The 23464-nt window shown below is 38.0% G+C and overlaps 1 protein-coding gene across 1 annotated transcript in view; it reads left to right on the top strand.

The window, feature by feature from the left end:
- The window catches only part of tdrd6b (tudor domain containing 6b), a 63107-nt gene extending 39769 nt beyond the window's left edge, over nucleotides 1–23338 (top strand). The window contains exons 2-4 of the mRNA XM_077238777.1: nucleotides 3524–9191; nucleotides 22707–22774; nucleotides 22876–23338. Of these exons, the coding sequence (XP_077094892.1) occupies nucleotides 3578–9191; nucleotides 22707–22774; nucleotides 22876–22920 (5727 nt within the window). The 5' untranslated portion in view covers nucleotides 3524–3577 and the 3' untranslated portion in view covers nucleotides 22921–23338. The remainder of the gene's footprint in view (nucleotides 1–3523; nucleotides 9192–22706; nucleotides 22775–22875) is intronic.
- Nucleotides 23339–23464: the final 126 nt, after the last annotated feature.

The raw sequence follows: 23464 nt of genomic DNA, 5'->3' as shown, positions 1-23464 counted from the left end.
GGTTCAAAACTTTGATCTTTGTCTGAGAACCAAATCCATGAACATTCCAGGTTACAAAAGTAATAGATGACATGATTTAGTGACAATTAAACATAATTGTATATTAATGTATGGGCCTGTTAGAACTGTATATGTGTAGGTTTGAGTATGAGTTTAAACAGGTATGGTGGTGCGTATGTGTGTGCATAAGACGAAGTTGTTGGGAGATTAACATAAATACAAATACACTCAATGTACACAGCAGAAAAAAAAAAACTTAAATGCATACATAAGGTGGAACATGGGGAGGAGGGACACGAGACCTAGGTGCTAAAATAAGAGCACCTCTAAGTAAGAGAAAAAAAAGAGAAAATGAAATAAAGAGAGAGTTTTGTTACATTTGTGATTATGGCAGTTATTGAAACTTGGATAGAAGAAAATTGTTCAGAAAAGCTATAGGGTAATGTCCATCTATTTATAGCTTATCCACTGTAATGATTGCCTTTTTTCCTTTGTTTATTTTTTGTTTTCAAATTGGTTAAAGTTGTTTTCGTCGTTAAAGAATGACCTTTGGGTATTGTTCGTTGAGTCCATAGTTTGTGCCTTTTGAGTTGTCTGCCTTGCTTCTGAACCAGTTCTTTGTGTTTGTAGTGTTAGAATTTCGCGATGATCAGTCGTGGTCGTTTGCGATTTTGTTTTGAGATCTGATACGGTGAAAAGTAATGGTCTTCACAGTTTCGGTCGACATTTTGAGTTGTTTTATGAAGTCTATAACTGATTTTTCGGGGTCGTCTGGAGTTTGTTCTGGATGCCTGCGAAAACTAAATTGTCCCTCATGCTGCTGCGTTTTGTTTTCTGCGACAACGGACTTGAGTTGAGTGGTAAGTGTGTGAACTGAGTCCTTTAAAATGTTATTTTCTTTAGTGAGAATGTCTATTTGTTCTTGACTGAATTCTAAGCTGTGCCGCAGTTCCTGGAGTTCCTTGTTTATGACTTCAATTAATGCGATCCTAGTATCAAGTCTGGAAAGTTTTTCAATTGAGATTAAAATGTTGCTTACCCCAGAGCAACACGCCGGTTTAGGTGATGTGGATGGTGTTGTACTTGGACTGGTAGGTGAATCGGGACGAGGCCTCTTGGAGTTTGGAGTGGGGTTACCTTTGTTGTGGTATAGTTTATCGCTGTTCATGGTGTGGCAGAATCTGTTGTGGTGCGCGTCGATATATTCTTCAAGATGATCCAGGCTGTAGTATGATATATTCCAGTTTTGAATAGGGAGAAAATGCGAAAGTGAAAGTTGGAAAACAAAGCGAGAGGAAAAAAATATATATTTAAATGATTGATTTTGAAGTTGTTGCAGTCTAGCAGACAGGAGCCGCCATTTTAGGTCACGCACCGGGTCTCGTGAGGTCTCGCGTTACCCAGCCATTGGACCAGAAGCTCCAAGTGGGACTTTAATTTTGACGCCGCCTGTAACGTCTGAGCACACAGCACTCCCATTCTCCGTCTTCATTACCTAGTTATGGCTCCTTTTTAACAGTTTTGTCTGAAACGTTACTAGATACAGATAGAACTTGTTAAAGTAAACTGTTTATCAAAAAGTATCATAGTGTTACACTGACTGCAAATCTTTGAATATTTAATAAACATTTAATTTCACAAACCTTGCAGACTTAGTTGAATTTAGCTGTCAGATATTCTGAAGTAGGCATTTGCAGCCTGCATCAACGCTTTACTCTGTGTGTGTGTGTGTGATGGTCAGTCCGTGTGATTTGAATGCGGATGAGAGTTCAGCTTCACTGTAGGGCTGCATGATATTGAAGAAAAGTGCGATATGCGATGACTCATTAAATAATGCGATATTCGATATGCAATACGATAATGATTAACGCGTGTAAAATAAACTTAAATTATATTTAAAATTATATAACCTACATGTTTCACATTCTTTTTGTGACAAGAAAACATCCCTACGACTTCTGGAAGTGATCAGCAGTGTTTTACTGTGAGTGATTTTCTCTTTGTCTTTTGTTCATGACCCCAGTTATTGCAAGCTGTTGCGATATGCATATCGCGATATACATTTGCGATATTTCAATAATTTCGATATTGTGCAGCCCTACTTCACTGTAGACGCAGGGTCGACAAACTTTGCTATCACTATCATTTTCGTGTCATTTTCACTGTATGCTGCATTTAAAATAACTGTTACCTTATTTGTAAAAATATGATTTCCAGTGCACACAAACTTTATCTATCTCTATTACCTAAAAGAAAAAAAAAAATCCGTCGACCACTAGCCTACTTAACACTGTAATGTCAACTTTTAGTACTGCGAAGTTAGTGTAACTATTTATTTACGAAATCGATATTTGAAATTTGTGAATCAATGCAGATTTGGTAGATTAAAGAATCGTGATTCATATGTGAATTGATTGGGGTTTTTTTTTCACCCCTAATACTAAATGAAGCAAGGGTGAAGAGTTACAATATAGGCCTAGCTATTTTAAGGAATGAAGAATGATTCACAGGGGGAAAAACGTTTAAATGTCATTTTGGTTATCAAGGATGAGTTTTAAGGGATACAATTCTCATCTTGCAATTCTGATTTGACTTTTTTCCCTTCAGAATTAGACTGGCTTGCAATTCTGATTTAATTTCATGCAATTGCAAGTTTAAAAAAGTCAGAATTGTGAGATGTAAACTTACAATTGTGAGAAGTCAGAAATGCGAGTATTCCGTTTCGGAAATTTGTTTTCTATTTAAAATTATAAGTGATAGTTTAAATCTTTCTTGCAAATATAAAACAAACCATTACATTTAGGCTATGCTTTTGGCAGATGCTTTTTACCTAAATGGATACATTTACTATTTGTTTTCATAGCCTTCAGTTAGCACTCTTTTTTTGGATGTCAACCTTAAGCATTATGTGGAATAACATTCTTTTTAAATAAAATACACAAAATAAGGCTTTTCTGATGAGACTGAATGTTGAATATAATTTGATCAGCCATTTATGAAAATAATCATTAATTGCAGCTAGGGCTGCACAAGTAATCGAATTTCTAATTACGATTACGGATGCCACGATTACGTAATCGTTCAAAGCCAACCTATTTATGGACTGCTATTTAATTGCTTTAGCATAGTCCTAATGTTTATCTATTAGTAGTCTTTACTATTAGTCATTCTTACAATTTATGTGTATGTTAAGTAAACGGGGACAGTACTTGTGTGTGTGTGTTAACAATTTTTGTGTAAACATGTATTATAATACGCCTATATATATATTCAATGTAAATTGTGATAATCGTAATTAATAATCGCAATTACAATTTCAAGGGAATAATCGGCAATTATGATTTTTGTCATAATCGTGCAGCTCTAATTGCAGCCCTACAGTGTACGGTAAAGAAACCTAAGTTTAGGCTTTGTTCCATTTTAAAAAAAGAGAACTTTTATATGGAGTTTTGTAAAGGAGTAAATGACTTATTTTTGGGTGAACTTTTCTTTTAATAATAAGTTCTTATTTTTCTTTCTTCAGATTTTCCCCATTTATGCTCTTTAACAATTTGGAAAGGCAAGTTTCTCAACCAAGATGTGTTCAATTCCTGGTTTGCCAGAAGTTGGCTCCAATACCACCGTTCATATCGCAAAAGTCACTTTAAATCCACACACTATCTTAGTGGAATTTGGAGGGAATTTAAATCATGGACAAGAAGTCATTGATGTATATCAACAACTACAAAAAGACATTGAAGCCCTTAGGAAACAGCAGCAAACTTTTGAAGGTGAACCTGGAGAAGTATGTTTAGTATATGAAGACAGAGCTTGGCACAGAGCAAGGATACTTTCAAAATCTAAACATGAATACAAGGTGTTTCTAATTGATGATGGTGAATTACTTTGGGCCTCAAGCAAAGTCTTGACAAAATGTCCACGCAACCTTTGCAGTCTACCTCCCAAAGTAGAGCTTTGTATACTGGCCAGTGTATCACCTCTATGCCTTGAGAGTGCATGGTCTCTGGCCGCTTCAGAGTTCATCAGATCTTTGTGTGGGAAAAAGATATCTGGGTGTGTTCAGGATGTGATAATGCCTTCCAGAATTGTTCTCCTTGACATTCCAAGTGTATCCAAACAAATGTATGAACTTGGATGTGCTAGAAAGATGCCTAATGAAGACTTTAAAAGCCTTGTAATGCATTCACTGGATTTGCCAAGAAATCCTTCAATACAGACAAATGTTGCGACTACAAATGGTCAGCAGGAGCATGCCAGTGACCCTGACAAGTTGCATCAATACTTGTATCCAGAGTTGTTGCCTGGAACAATTGAGATTGTAACTGTAACACAAGTTGTTCATCCATTGAGGATCTTTTGCAAACTGCATGTCTTTTCACATGAGCTCAAGAAATTAAGTGATCAGCTCCACGAATACTACGAAGATGCATTCTCTGCTCAGATGCCAATGCCGCTGTCTAATGGGTCTCCATGTGCAACCAAAGGAAGTGATGGCAATTGGTATCGATCTGTACTACAGCAGAACAACATCTCAGATGTTGTCAAGGTCTTTCATGTCGATTATGGAATTGGAGATTTTGTTAAACTCTGCAATATCAGACCCTTGTCTGCAAGGTTCTTCCAATTGCCAGTTATCACCTATGCATGCTCTCTACATGGTGTCATTGACAATGGAGTTGGATGGAGGTCTGATCAGATAGATTATCTGAAGTCTGTTGTACTCAATCAAATCCTTGTTGGAAAATTTGAGCATCACAGTGTGAAAGAGGATGTCTATCAAATAACGCTTTATGGAAATGACAATGTAAATGTGAACAACACATTTGGCCACAGAGAGCAGTGTTTGTCAGTGACGGAGAGGATTTGTGGTGACCCAACTCTTGAGACTCTAAACAAAGTGACATTCAAATATATGCATGACAGAAATATGTCTTTATGTTCTCTCCATTCACCCGATTTAACCAGATGGTCCAGGTCCCTTGAAAATGTCTCAGTAGTGAGACCTTCCAAATCTGAAGAGAAACTACTACCTGCAGAGGGAGGGCACTCACTGAATATTGGTACAGCTCCACTCCTTCAGACTGATTCATATATTGATTCACCACCTAAAATTGAAGTGGGCGCAAAGGATAAGGTACAAATAACATTTGTCGAAAGTGCAAACCAGTTCTTTGGCCATTTTTCACAAAATACTGATACAGTCAGGAAAATGACCAAAGATATTCAGCAACTGTGCCGCAAGCAACCACAAGCAAAGTTTTCAATTTCCCCTAAGATGATGTGTCTTGCTAAATACACAGATGGGCAGTGGCACAGAGGACAAATTGAATCAACCTATCCAAACATACTTGTCCAATTTGTAGACTATGGTGACTTGGTGGTTTTGGATAAATGTGATATTCTACCATTTCCCCCAAACGCTAGTGCGATTGCATCCACTCCCATTCAGGCTGTTCAGTTTGAACTTTTTAATGTAACATTACCTGAGCCATGTGAGATTAATGAGTGGTTTAAAAACTATGCTACGAACTGCATGTTCACTGTCATCGTGAAACAAAATTCCTCAGGCAAACTATCAGTGGAGATGTATGATGAGAAAATAAACTTCAACTTAAAAATAAAAGAGCAGTCGAACAAGACCAAAAGAAACATTGGCAAAGGAACCGATAAGGCTCGTACATTCAAGGAGTCTTCAATAGGAGTGAAGACTAGAGGGGTAAGAAATAATTTAAGCACTGCATCACAAACACATGAGAAAACTACCAGGAAACCAGTTGTTCAAGGTACATTGGAACAAAATTTCCAGTCTGTTACTATTCAAGAAAGTGGACACAGTAGAGCTAGGCCTAATGTTTTACAGCAACAGGTGGCTTGTTATCCAAAGCTCACCGATCTTCCCTCAAAAGCCTTGGATGCAGGATATGTTTCAGACATCTATGTTTCACACTGTAATAGTCCATCAAGTTTTTTTGTACAATTGACAAGTGATGAAGATGAAATATTTTCTATTCTCGACAAACTTAATTCTGGTCAGTTAAGTGATGCACAAGTTAATCTAAACTTGTTGCAGCCAGGTGACCTGGTGAGAGCTGAATATCCTGCTGATGGGGCCTGGTATCGTGCTGTTGTTCAAAACAAGAGAGATGGCATGGTTCAAGTGCAATTTATTGATTTTGGGAATGAGGCAACACTTCTGCCCCTTAAAATAAGGCAACTTGGCAAGCAGTTTCTTAGCACCCCCAGGCTCAGTATTTGTTGCACACTTCAGGATGGTAGAAGAAAAAAAGGTGATTGGACCCAGGAAGAGATTTTGTATTTCAAAAAGTCAGCAGGTGAAAATGGTGAGAAGAAAATTCAATGCAAGTTAATCCAGGAGGACGTATCTGCTTGGCTTGTCAGTTTAGAACACCAGGGTGTTGTATTGGAAGGTCCTTTGTTTAATACTACTCTCAAATCAGGTGCTCAAACTGAATCGCAAATGCGCTGCAATGAAGATACCCCGCTGTTAACATTCAAGGAACCAGCTATAATTCAAGGACAAATTGTAGAAGCATATGCTTCATCTATTGACGGACCAAATTACTTCTGGTGCCAGTTCAAAAACTCAGAGGAACTTGACAAAGTCTCTCTGCTTGCACAAGAAATTGGAAACTGTAGTCGAACTAAACCAATTCAGCCAGATCAGTTACGCCAAGGAGGACTGTGCATAGCATGCTTTTCTGACCAGCAGTGGTACCGTGCACAGGTTATCAATAAACATGATAAAACAGTCTCTGTTCTTTTTATAGATTATGGAAATGAGTCTGAAATTGATCTGAACTTCATTAAGTTCCTGCCCACCAAGCTCCTGGAAAGCCCACCACAAGCATTTCTTTGTCAGTTAGAAGTTTTGGGGTCCGTAGATGGCACTTGGAGTGACGCTGCAACTGATAAATTTTTTGAGCTTCTGGTGGATGAACCTTTAAAAGTGATTATTCGGAACACTGTAATGTCCTCTGACCTTTCAAAGTGTCCTCTCTATAGCGTTCTTGTTGAATGCAAGGGGCTTATTGTTAATGATATTATGAAAGATTACTGGTGTCACCCCAAACCTCAAGTCTTTAGCAAATTGAGAGTGGCCGCTGAAACAAAACCCTCTTCAAGTAAGGACAATTTTGGAGTAACAAGCTCTAAAACTGTCCAGAAAGATAAAACTCCCAAGCTTAATTCTAGTTCAAGACCATCAAATGATGTTAACCCTGAACTTATCAACTTTGAGTCACAAATTTCTCAAAATGAATCCAATCAAGAAGATCGATTACAGCGCCATGATGGTTGTCAGTTAGAATGTGTTGCAGCCATGATCCAAGACCAAAGCATTACAAACCCAACGTCTACCAAGGATGGAAACCCTGTGGTTCCTGAACTATCAATGCAGTGTTTACCTCAAGTTGGAGATCTTCCTCCTCGTGTGATAGAACCAGGTACAGTGTCTGAAGTGTATATTTCGCACATCAACAGCCTGACAAGTTTTTTTGTGCAACTGGCAATGGATGAGAATACATTATTCTCCCTCAACGAGCTATTGAATTCTCCTCATCCATCTGAGAAAGACGAAAGGAATGCATTCAGTGTTCAGCAGGGTAGTTTGGTGAAGGCCATGTTTTCTGAAGATGGTTCCTGGTATCGTGCCTTTGTGAAGGATACAACTGAAAATGGCAAGATTCAGGTAGAGTTCATAGATTTTGGAAATGAGGCAACTGTATCTCCCCTTGAAATTCGCCAACTTGATGAGCTGCTACTGTTGTACCCAAGGTTCAGCATTCACTGCAGCTGTAGTGTAGATGATCGATTTAGGACTCAGGAAATGAAGGAACAGATATTTCTCTTCAAAAAAATATTCGGTGATGCTGGGGAGAATACTCTCTCTTGCAAGTTTATCAAAGATGATGTCATCACATGGGAAGTTAAAATGACTCCCAGCTCATCAGATTCGTTGAGTGTGAAATGGGATAATCTAGATTTGAATGCATTACTGGCAGTTTCCATACCTGTGAAGGAGACATTCAAGGTGCTCTTGAAGAAACCAGATGTGTCTTTGGGACAGACGGTAGAAGCTTTTGCATCATCCATTGTTGGACCAAATTATTTCTGGTGCCAGTTTTTAAACTCTGAAGTACTTGACCAAATCACCCACGTTGCCCAAGAATATGGAAACTCTAGTGAGACGCTGCCAATTCAACTGAATAATTTGGATCCTGGAAGCCTGTGCTTGGCTCGTTTCTGCGATGATCAAATGTGGTATCGTGCACAGGTTATAAATAAATGCAAAAACACTGTTTCTGTCCTATTTGTTGACTTTGGAAATGAGTCGGAAATCAGTGAAGGCTCTGTTAAAAAACTACCTTATGACTTGCTGGAAAGTCCAGCTCAAGCTTTTCTGTGTCAGTTAGAAGGATTTGATCTGTCATCCGAAACGTGCAACAGTGAAGCTAGCGATAAATTCTATGAGCTTGTAGTGGATGAACCTCTGAAAGTAACTGTGCAGTGCATTGCTAATATTCGGGACCCTAACAGCCCTCCATATTATGTTAAAGTTGAGTCTCCACAATGTCTTGTAAATGAGCACATGGCAAAGTTTTTGAGTAATTCTGCACAACATAATCAGAACTCTGTCGAGGTGATTGAATCCCATGAAAAACCCACTGCATCAACATCGGTAGATCAACCTGTTTCAGAGGATAAAACAAGTGTGAACCTTTCAATGACAACTGAGGAAAATCACACTGCATCAACATCTGTAGATCAACCTGTTTCAGAGGATAAAACAAGTGTGAACCTTTCAATGACAACTGAGGAAAATCACACTGCATCAACATCTGTAGATCAACCTGTTTCAGAGGATAAAACAAGTGTGAACCTTGCAGTCTTATCAGAGGAAAATCACACAAGTGAACCTCATTGTGCTGAACATCATGGTGGTAATACAATTGAACTGTTAGTAGTAAATGGTGAATTGCATGATGCGCCTGAAAACAAGGTGGATGATCAGCTAGGAGATGATATTGCTAATGATGCTACAAGGACAAATTTAGTTTTAGAAATTCAAAAAGTGTGTCATGAACCTGAAGATGGTGTTAATGTTGGATCAACTGAGCCAATGCTGCTCCATACTGTGGAAAATGGCAAAGATATGGAAGATTCGGAAAAAGGTTCGTAAATTTGTGATAAAATCTTTCTATTTGAGAATATTTTTCAAATGGGATCTAATTATCCATTTTAAAGGGATAGATCACCCAAAAATGAAAATTAGCCCATGACTAACTCACCCTCAAGCCATCCTAGGTGTTTATGGCGACATTCTTTCAGACGAATACAATCGGAGTTATATTAAAAAAATATCCTGGCTCTTCCAAGCTTTATAATTACAGTGAATGGCCTTCTGAAGCGAAGTGATGTGTTCATGTAAGAGAAAAATCCATATTTTTTTAAAAATATTTCCGACTTTATAGACTAAAATAACTAGCTTCCGGCAGAAGGGCTACGCAAGTCGACTTAAAGGTACAATATGTAAGAATTTTGTAAAATATCCAAAAATCACTTGCACGGTGCGATTTATATTTCCTGCAGTGGTGTTCTTACAATATCCCAAAGATTTTTAATTTCAGAGAAATTCCAATTTTAAATAATTGCTCGTCCCGGACTCCGTTCACTTGTCGCCTGTCAATGACGTAATATTCGCATTATCCTTGGTTTCCGCTCGTACTGCCATAGTAACCATGGCGACAGACATGGACAACACCATTATGTCTAGTGGCACGCTCACACTGTTGTTTCGTTCAAACATTATGGACCATGGCAAGCAGAATTTGGGACAAAAGGAGAACTACAAGGATCAATATCAACGTGGCGTTTTCGAGATGCCGAGAGCTCCAAGTCTGTGACAAACTTCGACTTAACAGAGCTCTTGAATGTACTTTGTTAGACAGGTGGGCAAATGTACATAAAACTAATCAATGTAATATAGTTTTAACAAGATGAAATGTTAGAATATGATCTTTGTTATTCTAATGTTGATCTAGCTTGGTGCTAGTCTCATACAGCCAACAAACTAACACATAGAATAACATTATAACTTTCAACACACTCTAATCCAGTTTAGTGTGATAGTGGAGACCAAGTGAAACAGCGCTGCATTGCCTCACTAGTTTAATTCGTCCAATAAACTGACCTGTGTAAGTATTAATACAGCACTGTGGCGCTGATATCTGTCTCTAATTAGCAATTGCACCCTGCTTCATTCCACAGTCATGTTAAAAACATCAATGTATTCACTCGTCCATAAACCTAATTATATCCATCAGCTTGACAAGTTCCCTTATTCCGCTGGAACTATGCGTCATCAACCTACGCCTTTGTTATTGTAAGCTGTTAGCAACCCCTAGTGTAGATAGCGTAAGCTTTGAAGCCTCTCACGGTTCAAACAGGGCTGTGCAACAAACTCAAGTTCCTCCAACATTTTCTCTTTAAAAATTCTCGTACAAGGGACCTACAGGAGATAAAATTATACATTTAAAAACTTTTATATTTTATATTTTTATATTAATGGTCCGAAAACCATTTTTTTGAGCTTCGAAGCTTCGGTAGTAATGAACATCGAATATTCGAAGCTTCGGAATCTCTGTCTCAGACAACCCAAGTCTCCGGGAGTCTCCCGCAAATTAATAGCGGCTCCCTGATGCCCGCAAATTAGTTCAAATCTCCCGGAATCTAGAGCTTGTGAGCTCCAAACCGTGTAGCGCGCGCACGACAGAGAGGGAGAGAGCGAGAGACATTGGGTGTGTGCAGAAATGTGCGTGCGAGCGTGCCTCTTGAAGCGCATGTAAGAGCTCCCCCACCACCGCCAACAAAACCGAACAGTCACCGTTCATCCAAACTACTTAACAAGGGAGTGCAGTGTCGTATTTGGTGCAATATAGATAGACAGGCGAGACGCGACACGTTCAGAATTTATAAACTTTTAACACGAATTAAGATATTTTTGATGAAATCTGAGAGCTGGATCACTCCTCCATACTAGTCCATAAGCTTCTTCAGGGATTGAAACTTGACGGCCTCAAAGTTATTAAAGACATCGTTAAAATAGTCCAAGTGACTACAGTGGCTCAATCTTAAGTTTATCAAGCAACGAGAATACTTTTTGTGCGCAAAAACAAACATAAATAACGACTTTATTTCAACTATTCATTTCCTTCTCTTTGGGACTCAAGTCAGTTAAACTTGTGTAAATGCGTAGAGCAACGTCACACGTAGGCTCACTATTGGCCGACACTGGTCATGTGGGTGATGCGTGTGACGTACAACATCAAAAGCGTACGCTGTTAAACTAGTAACCTGACTCAAGGCCAGAGTATGTGAGCGGAGTGGAGCGGCAACAATTTTCCCTCCATACTCCAAGCATTTAATAAACACTCCGCTCCGGGTTCACCCTTTACCGCTCCCCGCTCCACTCCTCGCTCACTGATATCAGAAACACCGCTCCGTCTTCGCTCCCCGAGGAAATTGCTAATAAAGTATTTAAGTATGCTTTGAAATATCACAAAATTTCTCCTCCTCATAATGTATAGGCATATTAAATAAAAATAAATAAACAACATTAGGAGGATAGTTTCAATGTGGTTTATTGGATAGTGTGCAAACTTTTCCTATGCTATGCTTATTACATGGTTATCACCATTATAAGTTAAATATCATTGCTGCTTTTTGCAGAGCACATTTTGTTTGGAAAGAAGAAAATAACTACGTTTTCATCAGTTATTTTATCTACGGGTCGCTACTTTCTTACAGGGGGGGGGGGGTGAAACACTGTTTCAGTCAATCTCATGTTAACCCTCTGAGGCCCGCGCGATAGTCTCGCTTTTTTTCTTATCAGTGCAAAAGAAACTCAAAATACTCTGTTGATTTTGATCTTACATATTAAGTGTTGTACATAATTAGATCCTGATAAGTGTCTATTTTTTTTGTGGATACTCACAATAAAAACAAAGTGTTGTGCTTTTCGCCAAATAAAGAAAAACAAACATGATGCACGTTCTGCCTTCTCTCTGTCAGTTAAGTCCATTCTAAAATGCGTCCGAAAATTAACTAATTCCGCGAATACTTGTTATACAGGCACGAGTGTTTTTCCATAATGAAGCTTGAACTCTCTTCTTTTAAATGAATTAATTTATATAAAAAAACAAATATTCTCAGTTTATGTAATCTGTATGAAAAGAGAGAGATGTCGGTCTTTTTCTTTCCAGCTCATTATACCTGATTACGCGTTAATGTGCCATGCCCACGGAGAGTGCGCGGTATTCAAACGCAAATGATCTAAGGCAAGCCATTCAAACATGCCAACGCCCACCAGCTGGATTATAAAACACATCGTGTTTAGTAAGTATCTTACTACAGCTGTGTACACAGCGTATCCATACTGTGAGGAATAATACTATCTAATAACCCTGGAAAATGTACCAGAAGTGCTGGTAGTTTCATTTCGAGGAGCAACGGACCCAGCTGATGTAGTAAGTCATTTATTCTTAAGTGCTTTGTTCTAATCGCGATATTGAATAGTGTCTGACTGTAAACCGCAAAAAGACCGTTTAAATATGAATTGCGTGTCTGTGTGTAGGCTAAATGATGATTGAACGGCACAGGCGCGCGCGCGCTTTGTTTACTACAGTTTAGTGATCGACCGATATTGATTTTTTTAACCGATACCGATTATTTGCATATTTATGTGCCCGATAACCGATATGCAGAACCGATATTTATTTACTGTTATACTTCTTTTTTTGACACAATTATTACAACACAAATGAACTGAACAAACCATTTTATTTATAACAATCACTCCCTCCTCTTGCATACAAAAGAAATAAACTTTATATTTATACACAAATAAATAGAAGGGTCTGATACCAAAAAATAAAGTGCACTGTTACTAAGTGTCTTTGTTTAAAAATAAAAGCTTTGATGAGGTAAAAAATAAAGCACAAAAATTATTCAAACATATTGGGCAGAAAAAATCTAAATTACCTGAGGGTTTTTTTGCAAAATGTAACTTAATACTCCCAGTTAAGCAGAACTAGGTTGTAATGTAGAAAACAGAGTCTTTCAGCATTCTGCCCTGTAAGCCTGCTTCGTTTGTTTTCATAAATGGCTCCCACTTCACTGAAGACTCGCTCACTGGGCACCGAAGACGGTGGGGGGCAAAGGAACTTTCTTGACAGACGAGCAAGAATGGGGAACCTTCTCTCATTTTGTTTCCACCATTCAAGTGGCTTGCCCATCCTCCTATCAATCACTGGTTCTGAAACGTACTGCTGAAGCTCTCCTTCAAGGCTAGACCCACCAACTTCAGAACTAGTAGCACCAAGCAGAGTGTCATACATCTCATCAATAAGTTTCTTCTGGGTTTCTTCTGTCCGGGGCCTTTTTGAAACTGTGCTGGAATCATCTGACTGTGTTTCTTCACCTTGTGTGTTGTCTTGCTCTAAGGTTTTTGTCTCCTCCTTAAGCCAATCTTTTGCATGCAACAGTGTGGTGTCAGATGAAAAGGCATGTGCCTTGTACCTTGGATCCAGAAGACAGGCAAGGACTGCACATTTCACCTCCTCCACTTTTGCAAACCGTCGGGTGAGACTCTCCAGCATCTCCTGTCTCATTGTTTTAATCCCACGAGAGGAGGGACCTTGACTGCTAAGCAACATCTTCAGAACTTTGACAGATGGGATGATGCATGACGCTGAACTCTCATAGTGGCTCATCTCAAGAGTGACCTCCTCCACTGGAGAAAGTGTCTCAATAAGATTGGTGACAATACTCCACTGATCAGCACTCAGGCTAGTGAACCCACTATGCTCACTGGCATACATGTTCAGAGCCCTTCTCTGCTCTTGCATCCTGACCAGCATGTGCAGGGTGGAATTCCATCGGGTCGGGACAGCCTGAATGATGGCATGTGCAGGTAGCCCAAGATCCTGCTGGATCACTGCTAAACGCTGTTTAGCTAGTACTGAATGATTAAAATGTGTAGCACAGCTTTTCAGCACTGACAGAATATTTTGGACAGCTCTTTGTGAGTTGAGACAGTCATTGACAACAAGCTGTAATATGTGGGCACTGCAGCTCATGTCAGGCAGTTCAGCAATTCTCATACCTTTAACAATGTTGGCACCACTGTCCCTGAGAACAAGAACCACTCTATCTTTGTCAATGTCCCATTCTTCCAGCATGCCCAAAAACATCTCGCTAATGTACTCTCCAGTGTGTGATCCAATCATTGCTTTTGTGTTTAGAATGACTTGTCTGCGAATCCACTGATCATCAATGCAATGGCGTGTTAAGCTCATTAGGGATTCAGTTGTGCCGGACCAGCAGTCTGTGGTAAAAGCCAAGTTATAACCTGCGTTATCAGGCTTTAGCAGTGCTTTAACCTTCTCAACGATACTGTTGTGAATACTGGGCAACATCTCTGTGCGGTAGAACTTCTCACTCTTCAGAGTATATCTGGGTTCTGCAGTTGCCATGAGTCTCTGGAAGCCTTTATTTTGAACCATGGTGAAAGGCTGATTGTCTGTAGCTATCATTTCTGTAATCATCCTGTCCAGTGTTTTTGAGCGGACATCGGGCGTCTTCCACTTTGTCTGCTTTTCAAACATCATAGGAAGAGAAGCTTGAATGTGGCTTGATGTCTTTGCCTCTTCAGCATCTCTTTTTTTCTTTGCATCTTCAGCATCTTTTTTTTTCTTTGCCTCTTCAAATATAGTTGAGTGATGTATCTTTAAGTGATTCCACATGTTGGAGGTATTTTTTGTTGTAGTAGATTTAGACCCCATGCGTACGTTCATTTGGCATTCTTTGCAAACTGCCACCCCTGCTATTATTGACTGAGTGAAGTAAGTCCATACTTCACTTTGATTTTTCCTCCTTTCAGTCATCTTAAACAACAAAACAAAAAGTGTGGAAAGTTAGCAGTCTTTCATGTTAAATTAAATCTTCAAATTACAATAAAAACATTTATATTACTACATTATATAATTTATATCTAAATTATACATATAATTTATAAGCATCAGCAGCAACAATGTTAACAATAGGCTAAATAAATGTTAAGTCTAATGTTTTCATATGGAGAAAATAATTGACAGGGGAGTCATATCACCTTTGCAGAAATGTAATTCATTTTAAACCGTTTTAGAAAGTTTATGTGCCGTTTAATAGGTTTAAAGAGTGAGGAACAATTCCCTGGGTAATTTTTAATTCACTGAATAATATTAGCTGGAATATAACATTGTCAGGAAAGTAACAAACAAAACAGCATATACATCATTGCATTTTCCAACTAGTATGTTATTAATTATTAATTATATTTTTGTCGGTCTAGATCATGAAATGCTTTCTGACAAAGTGTTGTTTATCTATGTATTTACACAGAACTATAACTTGACAACAAGTCAAGCTAATGTATGTTACTAAACCGCGATCGCGCGTGCAGATAATAAATAATTAATTTCCACAAAGCGGTATATTTAGATGTGTATTAGCGAAATAATTGCTATGTAGTAAATGATAATATAATCTAGGGTGTTTAAACAAGATAATCTTGTCAAAAGTTTCATTCAGTGGACGGGTTGAGCATTCCTGATCATCAACCCAGTGAGTGCTCAGCAATATGAACGAACTTTTTTTCCGAGACTAATGGTGAGCAAATACAACAGATAGAGAATTAAATTCAGCGCTTTTATTTTCAACATATACTCATTAATGTCTGTTTTATTTAATTCATGTAAAGTTACTTCTTTATTGGGGCAGGACACAACGATTAAGCTAATTTACGTGACTCCATGAGACGAGTTCGTCTCAATTTTTTAGAACCAAGCTGCATAAATAAACTAGGCCTATATCAGGCATTTATGTCTCAAATCTCATTTCTGCATGTCTGTTATGTTAAATAAAGTTGAATAATTAAAGGAAAGCAAGTAGAACATATACTTTACCTGTGCACAGAGTTGCTGTTGACTGATCTCCTCAGACGCGGGCTGCAATGGGGTAATTCTCGAAACGGCCACAAGATGGCGCCGTATATCGGCGAATCCGATATTACAAAACCGATACCCGATTATGGGAAAATGCTTAAATATCGGGAAAAATATCGGTAAACCGATACATCGGTCGATCTCTACTACAGTTATACAGCGTGTGTCTGTGCCGTTCATTCACTCTCGCACCTACATTAGTAAACGTTATGTTTACATGAACACATCCAAACTATATTGCTATAGTCTACTAAGATGAGTAAAAATAGACTGAAATATGTGGAAATAAAATGTCTGTATAAGCAACAAACTGCAAATTCACATGTATATGCTAATATATTATACACAATATGTTAGACTAAATATGAATGTTTAGACAAGATTTTGTGATTAGTTTTGGATAGATTATAAAGTTTTGACTGTAAAAAAAGACTACTGTCACATTAAATAGGTACGCTTTTGTTCACCAATTTCTGCTCATAGTTAAATATACTATAGTATGATGTTTTGTCAAAAATAAAGTAGGTATATTGAATTATCAACTAAGATGTTATTATAGTGTTTGTTCCAATATTCAAACTAATGAATCCTTAGCTTTTTTAATATGTCTGATAAAATGTATACTGTTTACAAAGAAATACACTTAAAATATTGTTAAAATTGTTGTTGTAATTGTAACCTATTTGTAATTGGTTTCAATTTCTAATTGTAAAATATGTGTATATATAGACAATTTCTTTTGTCCTTACATTCTTTGGGATCCTGTGACACACCTGCATGTGTGAAAGGCTAATTATTATGCAGCTCATTATGTATGTGGCACATTATCCGGCCTTTGTCTTCTCAGGTGTGAACACGCCTCCACGCATATTGCCTTTCCAAACAAAAGGTGTCTTATAAAATTTAAATCAATGTATTGTTTTATGTAAATGATTAGGCAGGATGATTTTCAGATCATTTTGAAGCAAAAATTCTAGACAACAACACTCATTATACTAAATATGTGTCCACAAGACTTTTGACTGTGTTTTGTGGCCTTATTTCAGACACTTTAAGTTTTAGTTTTTTCAATAACCATGCATAAACATTATTCTCTAAAAAATACAAACATGTGCATACATGTTGCTCACATATTACGGTAGCCCTGTTTGTGCTATATAGAGTGAATTTACACCTTTGCCATTAACATGTTTATAAATAACTGAAAAAAGCACAAATGTCAGAGCATGTCAGAACACCTCAAGGACCCCAAAAACCCCTTAGACCTCAGAGGGTTAATCTTGAGTACCTATAGAGTAGTATTGCATCCTTCATATCTCCAAAAAGTCTTGTTTTATTATATTTATAAAAGAAAGATAGGCTGTACCGAGTCTTTCTGGAAAATAACGAGCGGGTGTGGGCGGAGCTAAATAATCACGAGCGCGCGAAGCTTTTGCGTTGAGAGCGTCTGGAAGCTGTGACATCCCAAAACAAACCATGGCTAACAATCAGATTCAGCCATACATTTTTGATCCCGAATCGGATCCCGTGAGATGGGCAGTGAAATGGGGGGAAAACACATGGTCTCGAGTTTTTTAAAAGTAGAAATGATTTGAACTTGAGCGCAGTGTTTTTATAACACCTTGTCATGCGCGAGTTTACAACATTTGTGTGCGTTTACTCTTGGTTTATGAGGACACGATTTGGTTTTACAATAAACAAACAGACACCTACAGTGGCCAGCTAAACAGATGCATTGTAACACACACACACATTGCATGCTCCATAGATACATTAACTATACGTGATCATGTTATTTACTTGCTGTGCTTACACGCCGATAGTTAACAACACACAGACATTTGAAGCAGTTTTACCGCCTGCGGTTCCAACGCACGACCGTGAACCTTTATCGTTGGAACTGTTCCATCCTTAAGCATTAGACGATCTGGAAAAGCCGAGCACAGTGCTTGGATGGGCTGCTTTCACTCTCTCGCTCTAGGCTACAGGTGCACGCGCCCTTCCGGGAGAAGTGCCCTAAGGACCCGTATAAGGAAATCCCGGCGCATCTGACGTCACACACATTCACAAAAAAACTTTCCGAAACTTGTGACAAACCGGAATGAGTATTTGTGGCACAGAAATACTCCATCAAACGTACAACTTAATTTTTGAAACTTTGTCCATGTTTAGCATGGGAATCCAACTCTTTAACAGTGTAAAAAACTCACTATGCATGAAATAGCATTTCACCCCCCCCCCCCCCCTTACAGATTTCTGCTCATTCGAAATCAAATACCGACAGCACTGTAAGATTACATTTGTTTGAATGCAGTGCATTAGTGAGAAAGCGACTGTGTGTGTGAATAAGTGTTTCCTGTTTAAAATGTGCTTTCACCCGATCCAGCCCGATCTCATGAAAGTGCATATCTATAGCACAAATTTTCTCTAACCATTTACAAAAATAGTTTTTGCTTGCATAGCCTATGATAAGCAGTTTTCGCGTGCATATGATACGCACTTCACATCCCTAATCCTAACCAGGGGGTTTAGTGTTTCATTTGCACGCAAAAATATTTTTTGGCGTATAAATGGCACGAGAAATAAAATTTGTGCTATAGATACGCACTTTCATGAGATCGTGTTGCCCGATCATATTCTGTAGGCTGGAGAACCTCCCGCAGCTACTCATGTCCATCAGCGTCATCATAACCTTCACATTTTTTTCAGATTTGAGTGATCCATCTGTATCATGCTAGCGTTTAACGCGTGAATCCTTACTAAAAATGCAGTTCTATAATGAGCCGTTGGCATGAATTGTACTCGTGATGGAGCGGTAGTGGAGCATTCTCGGAGCGAGTGCAAACCAAGACGTTCCGACTTTTAAAAAATCCGCTCCGCACTCCATTCAAAATCACACCGCTCCCACTCCACTCCGCTCACATACTCTGCTCGAGGCCCAGAAAGAAGGAAATGAATAGTTGAAATAAATTGAGCCATACGTGTGACGTAGCTCTACGCATTTACAGTTTAACTGACTAGAGGCCCAAAGAGAAGGAAATGAATAGTTGAAAAAAAGTCGTTATTTATGTTTGTTTTTGCGCACAAAAAGTATTCTCGTCGTTTGATAAACTTAAGATTGAGCCACTGTAATCACTTGGACTATTTTAACGATGTCTTTAATAATTTTTCGAGGCCGGCAAGTTCAATCTCTGAAGAAGGACAAAATTTCTCCTATATTTCGCAGTATATTAATTTAGATTGACAATAACGGGTAAAAGGGATAATACTTTTTATTACTATATTTTCCACAATGTCAAAGCAATCCAGCTTAACCCAAAATACAAGCTTAGGCGTGCACTTCTGTCCATACAAACTCCGCTGTTCTGCGCTCTAGTCAGAGAATACTCCCGTTGCAGGAACACTTTTAGTAGTCCAAGAAGAAACAAATATATTTATTAAGTAGCTATAATGAATTTATATGTTAAGAATTATATTTCACCAGATTTTATAGTGTAAAACATATTCAAGCGCGAATGAGAACCGTCTCGAGGGGGATGCCAGGTGTGCAAAAAAAAAGAAGAATATTCGAACGTCACATTTTCAAATCGAATACCAACCCACCGATCGAATAATCGAGTCCAGCCCTAAAAATTTTACACAGAATCTAAGAACCCCACATTTATAGATATGTTTCTTGATAAAATGTCTATTCCAACAATTAGTTTAGAAAATTTAGAGCAACTGGAAAAACCCATAACAAAACAGGAAATTGAACAAGCTATAAACAGTATGCAAAAGCCTAAAGTGCCTGGTCCAGACGGTTACACTTCAGAATTTTACAAAGCCTTTAAAGAGTAGATCTCGATGTTGCTGTCAGATGTTTAATGAAGCCTTACAGAGGGGCTCTCTGCCTCCAACATTTTACCATGCAAGCATTTCTCTTATTCACAAAAAAGACAAAGACCCCTTAGACCCCTTTGATTAGGAGATTACTAAATATAATTCACACTCATGACAAACAGAATCTACATCCTGAAATTCTGCTCTCCTTGCATGCGGAAAAAGCTTTTGACAGGGTCGAATGGGATTATCTCTTTTCGACCCTGTCAAAATTCGAATTTGGCTTAAATTATATCTTGGGTAAAAATATTATACAGTATGCCCAGCCCCAGGCTTCAGTGCAGACCAACAATGTACATTCAAGTTATTTTCCTCTCAGCCGCTCGACTAGACAGGGCTGCCCACTCTCGCCACTACTCTTTGCAATAGACAGAGTACATTGGGATTGGAAGGGGAAAGACAGAACATAAAGTTTCTTTGTACGCGGATGATCTGTTACTGTACATTTCAAACACTGTTAAATCTGTTCCTGTGATAATGGAAATTTTGAAGGAATTTGGAGCAGTATCAGGTTACAAATTGAACTTATCAAAAAGTACTTTTATTTCCAATTAACTCTAAAGGCCGTATGAATACTAACATGTTTAAGGTCTTTCCCTTTTCAATCTCAACTGAATTTAAATATCTTGGGATAAATATTACACAGGAATATTACGGCCTCTTTAAGCACAACTTTTTGAAATTATATGATCAAACGAAAAAGGATATAGATTCATGGATGATTCTACCACTTTCATTAGCAGGCCGAATAAATATTATTAGAATGAATGTTCTGCCTAAGTTTCTGTTCTTGTTCCAGTGTATTCCTATTTGGATGGCCAAGGCATTTTTTAATAAACTAGATTCTCTCATGTCATATTTTATATGGAATGGGGAAAACTCCAAGAATCAAGAAAGTGTTCTTGCAAAGACCACCTTGTTTGGGAGGTATGGGATTACCCTGTTTCCGACGTTTTTTACTGGTCATGTAATATCCGCTCAATGTCGTTTTGGATGTCCATTCAGGGGGCTGATTGGAGTAAGATGGAAAATGAAAGCTGTTATCCCTCCTCGTTTAAAGCTTTACTTTATTCAGTGTTGCCTATTTCAAAACAAAAACTTGAGAACCCAATAGTTTCTCATTCAGTTAAAATATGATGCCAAATCAGAATGCATTATGGATGGACGGGCGTGTCAGGTTTAAGTCCATTGATAAATAATCACATATTTTCTCCGTCAATCTTAAACAGAACATTTCTTCAGTGGGAAAAAATAACGAAATGTTGAAATAACGACTTAATAATATCTGCAACAAAAAAAACGATAAGTTTTCTTTTTGTTTCTTCACAGCCTGAATATAATTGCTTCCAGAAATAATTTTTTGGGGTGCTATCGGGGTGCTTTGGTCTTTCTTGGGGGTGCTGAAGCACCTGCTAGCCCCCTAGCACCGCCCATGAATATATCCCAATACAAATGAAAAAAGTTTACAGCAATGTTAAATTAAGCAGTTTTAATCAAGCAGTCTAATAGCTCGAAAGAACGCTTTAACTTCACGATAGTGAAAACTATCGATAGTTTGCCAACACACAAGCTATAGCTAGTTGAAATATGTCATCTAACTTTTTAAACGTGCAAATAAAACTCGCGAAATGCATGTTCTCTTTTGTATACAACGTAATTAGTGTAACATTTGATGAAAGCAATTATATATCATGACGGGTTACCGCCTCCATCAGCTGTTGTTGTATCTGATCTGAACCGCGTACATGTGAAGTCACGTGGGGCGGGGCAATGCGAACCTCTAAACTCCACCCGAGTCCGTTTCGCCCGATACCTTATAGCTGATGCCTTATAGCTTTTTGTCCGATGCCGTTTTGTCTGAGGCTGTTTCGTCTGATGCCTTATTGTACGAGACCTGACATTGTACGAGACTTGACACCTGACATTGTTTTTCCTGAGACCTGAAGCTTTTCAGTTTGAGACGCGATGCCGTTTTGTCCAATGAACTGAAGCCTTTTAGTCTGAGGCATGATACCTTGTCTTCATATGTCTGAGGTCTGAGGATGTCCTAAAATGTACAATGTACTACGGGTGTGAGTAAATCATGGACTAATTTAATTTTCTTTTTTGGGTGAACTATCCCTTTATGGGCACTATTCTTTAGGCTTATTTTTTGCCCCTATCCATCCACCTAATTTCTCTAGATGAGTACTTTAAGGCTGGAATACACTACTTTTTGCCCATATTTTCACCTCACTTTACAGTCTGAAGGAGTTGTCACTAGTTGCTGAAAGTCTGCAGTTTTTGGGCAGTTGATTTTGCGTAAAATTGTGTAGTGTGTGATGGGTACAGCCTCAGATTATTTCTATATTACTTATTTATTATTTAATTTTTTATAAATAGGCTATGATTCCTTAGACTGATTCTTTCCAGTTGAAGGATATCATACATGTTTGATATTTTGAGCTAATTTTAGAACACATTTTTCTCATTTGTCATGTCTTCTATATGATGTGCATGTTTCTATTTGGGTTTGTGTTTGGTATAATGTGTAGTTCTATATTATGCAAATATTGGTTGTTAAGTGTATGATGCCCTATTTTATTTTATTATCTGTAACCCTTTACAAAGTCAGTGTATATTGCCTAGTTTTTAGATCACGGATTTTTAGATCTAGATTTTAAGTCGAGTCGTGTATTCCAGCCTTTAGTTGTCAATGGTTGAGACTTATTTTTATTTATTTAATTTTTATTAAATTTTTTTCCTATGCTTATTTTTCAACAGACATCCCGATGACACCAAGCAGAAGTTCAGTTTGGGTTGCTGGTTTAGAAAATAAAATGTTACCCATGGTATTCCTTTTTTGCGTTTGTTTGTTTGTTTGTTTATTATATTCAGTAATCCTTACTGAAAATTAACTTTTTTTTTCTTTTCTTTTTTCGTTACCTTATAGGTTTGCACTGAAGACTCATGTGACTCTAAGTGCATCTTCAAATGAGTACAATTTTAAACTATTTATTGTGGAAAGGTATAATCCATTTTTTTTCATGGGGAAAATGAATGTGCAACTAACAAAATATTCAAATGGACAACTAAGCCTGTAAACATAAATAGTGCTATTTGCCATGTTTCTTGTAAGTTTAAAATGCAGCATGAAGCTTGTCTGATTGCATTGTTAGGTTTTGTTGGTACCTTAGGTTATCCTTGATAATCTGTTTTTTTTTTTTTTGTGAATTTAATGATGGTTGTACAAAAGTACAAGTATTTTGGACCTCAATCATGCCCTCCCTTCAACCAGTTGTCTGTTGTTAATTTGGGGTACTTGTGTGATGGAGTCACCCCCCTCTTTTTTGTGAAATATAGTTTATATTCTTAATGGGTTTGAATATGTTGGAATAAAAACTCTTCATAGAGATGGTTTTGCTGTAGTTTTGAATATTTTAATATGCACTTAAAGTCGTCATGAAACGGAAGTTGAGATTTTCCTTTTTCCTTATTGTGACGTATATCCGAGTGAAGCGGCTTCTGAAATTAGGAAAAAA

Source organism: Siphateles boraxobius, unplaced genomic scaffold (assembly GCF_051911475.1).
Source record: "Siphateles boraxobius isolate OS27281-9 unplaced genomic scaffold, OSU_SipBor_1 22, whole genome shotgun sequence".
In the NCBI taxonomy this organism is placed as follows: Eukaryota; Metazoa; Chordata; class Actinopteri; order Cypriniformes; family Leuciscidae; genus Siphateles; species Siphateles boraxobius.
The sequence above is the reverse complement of the archived record's forward strand: the minus strand, read 5'-3'. Positions and strand labels throughout refer to the sequence as shown.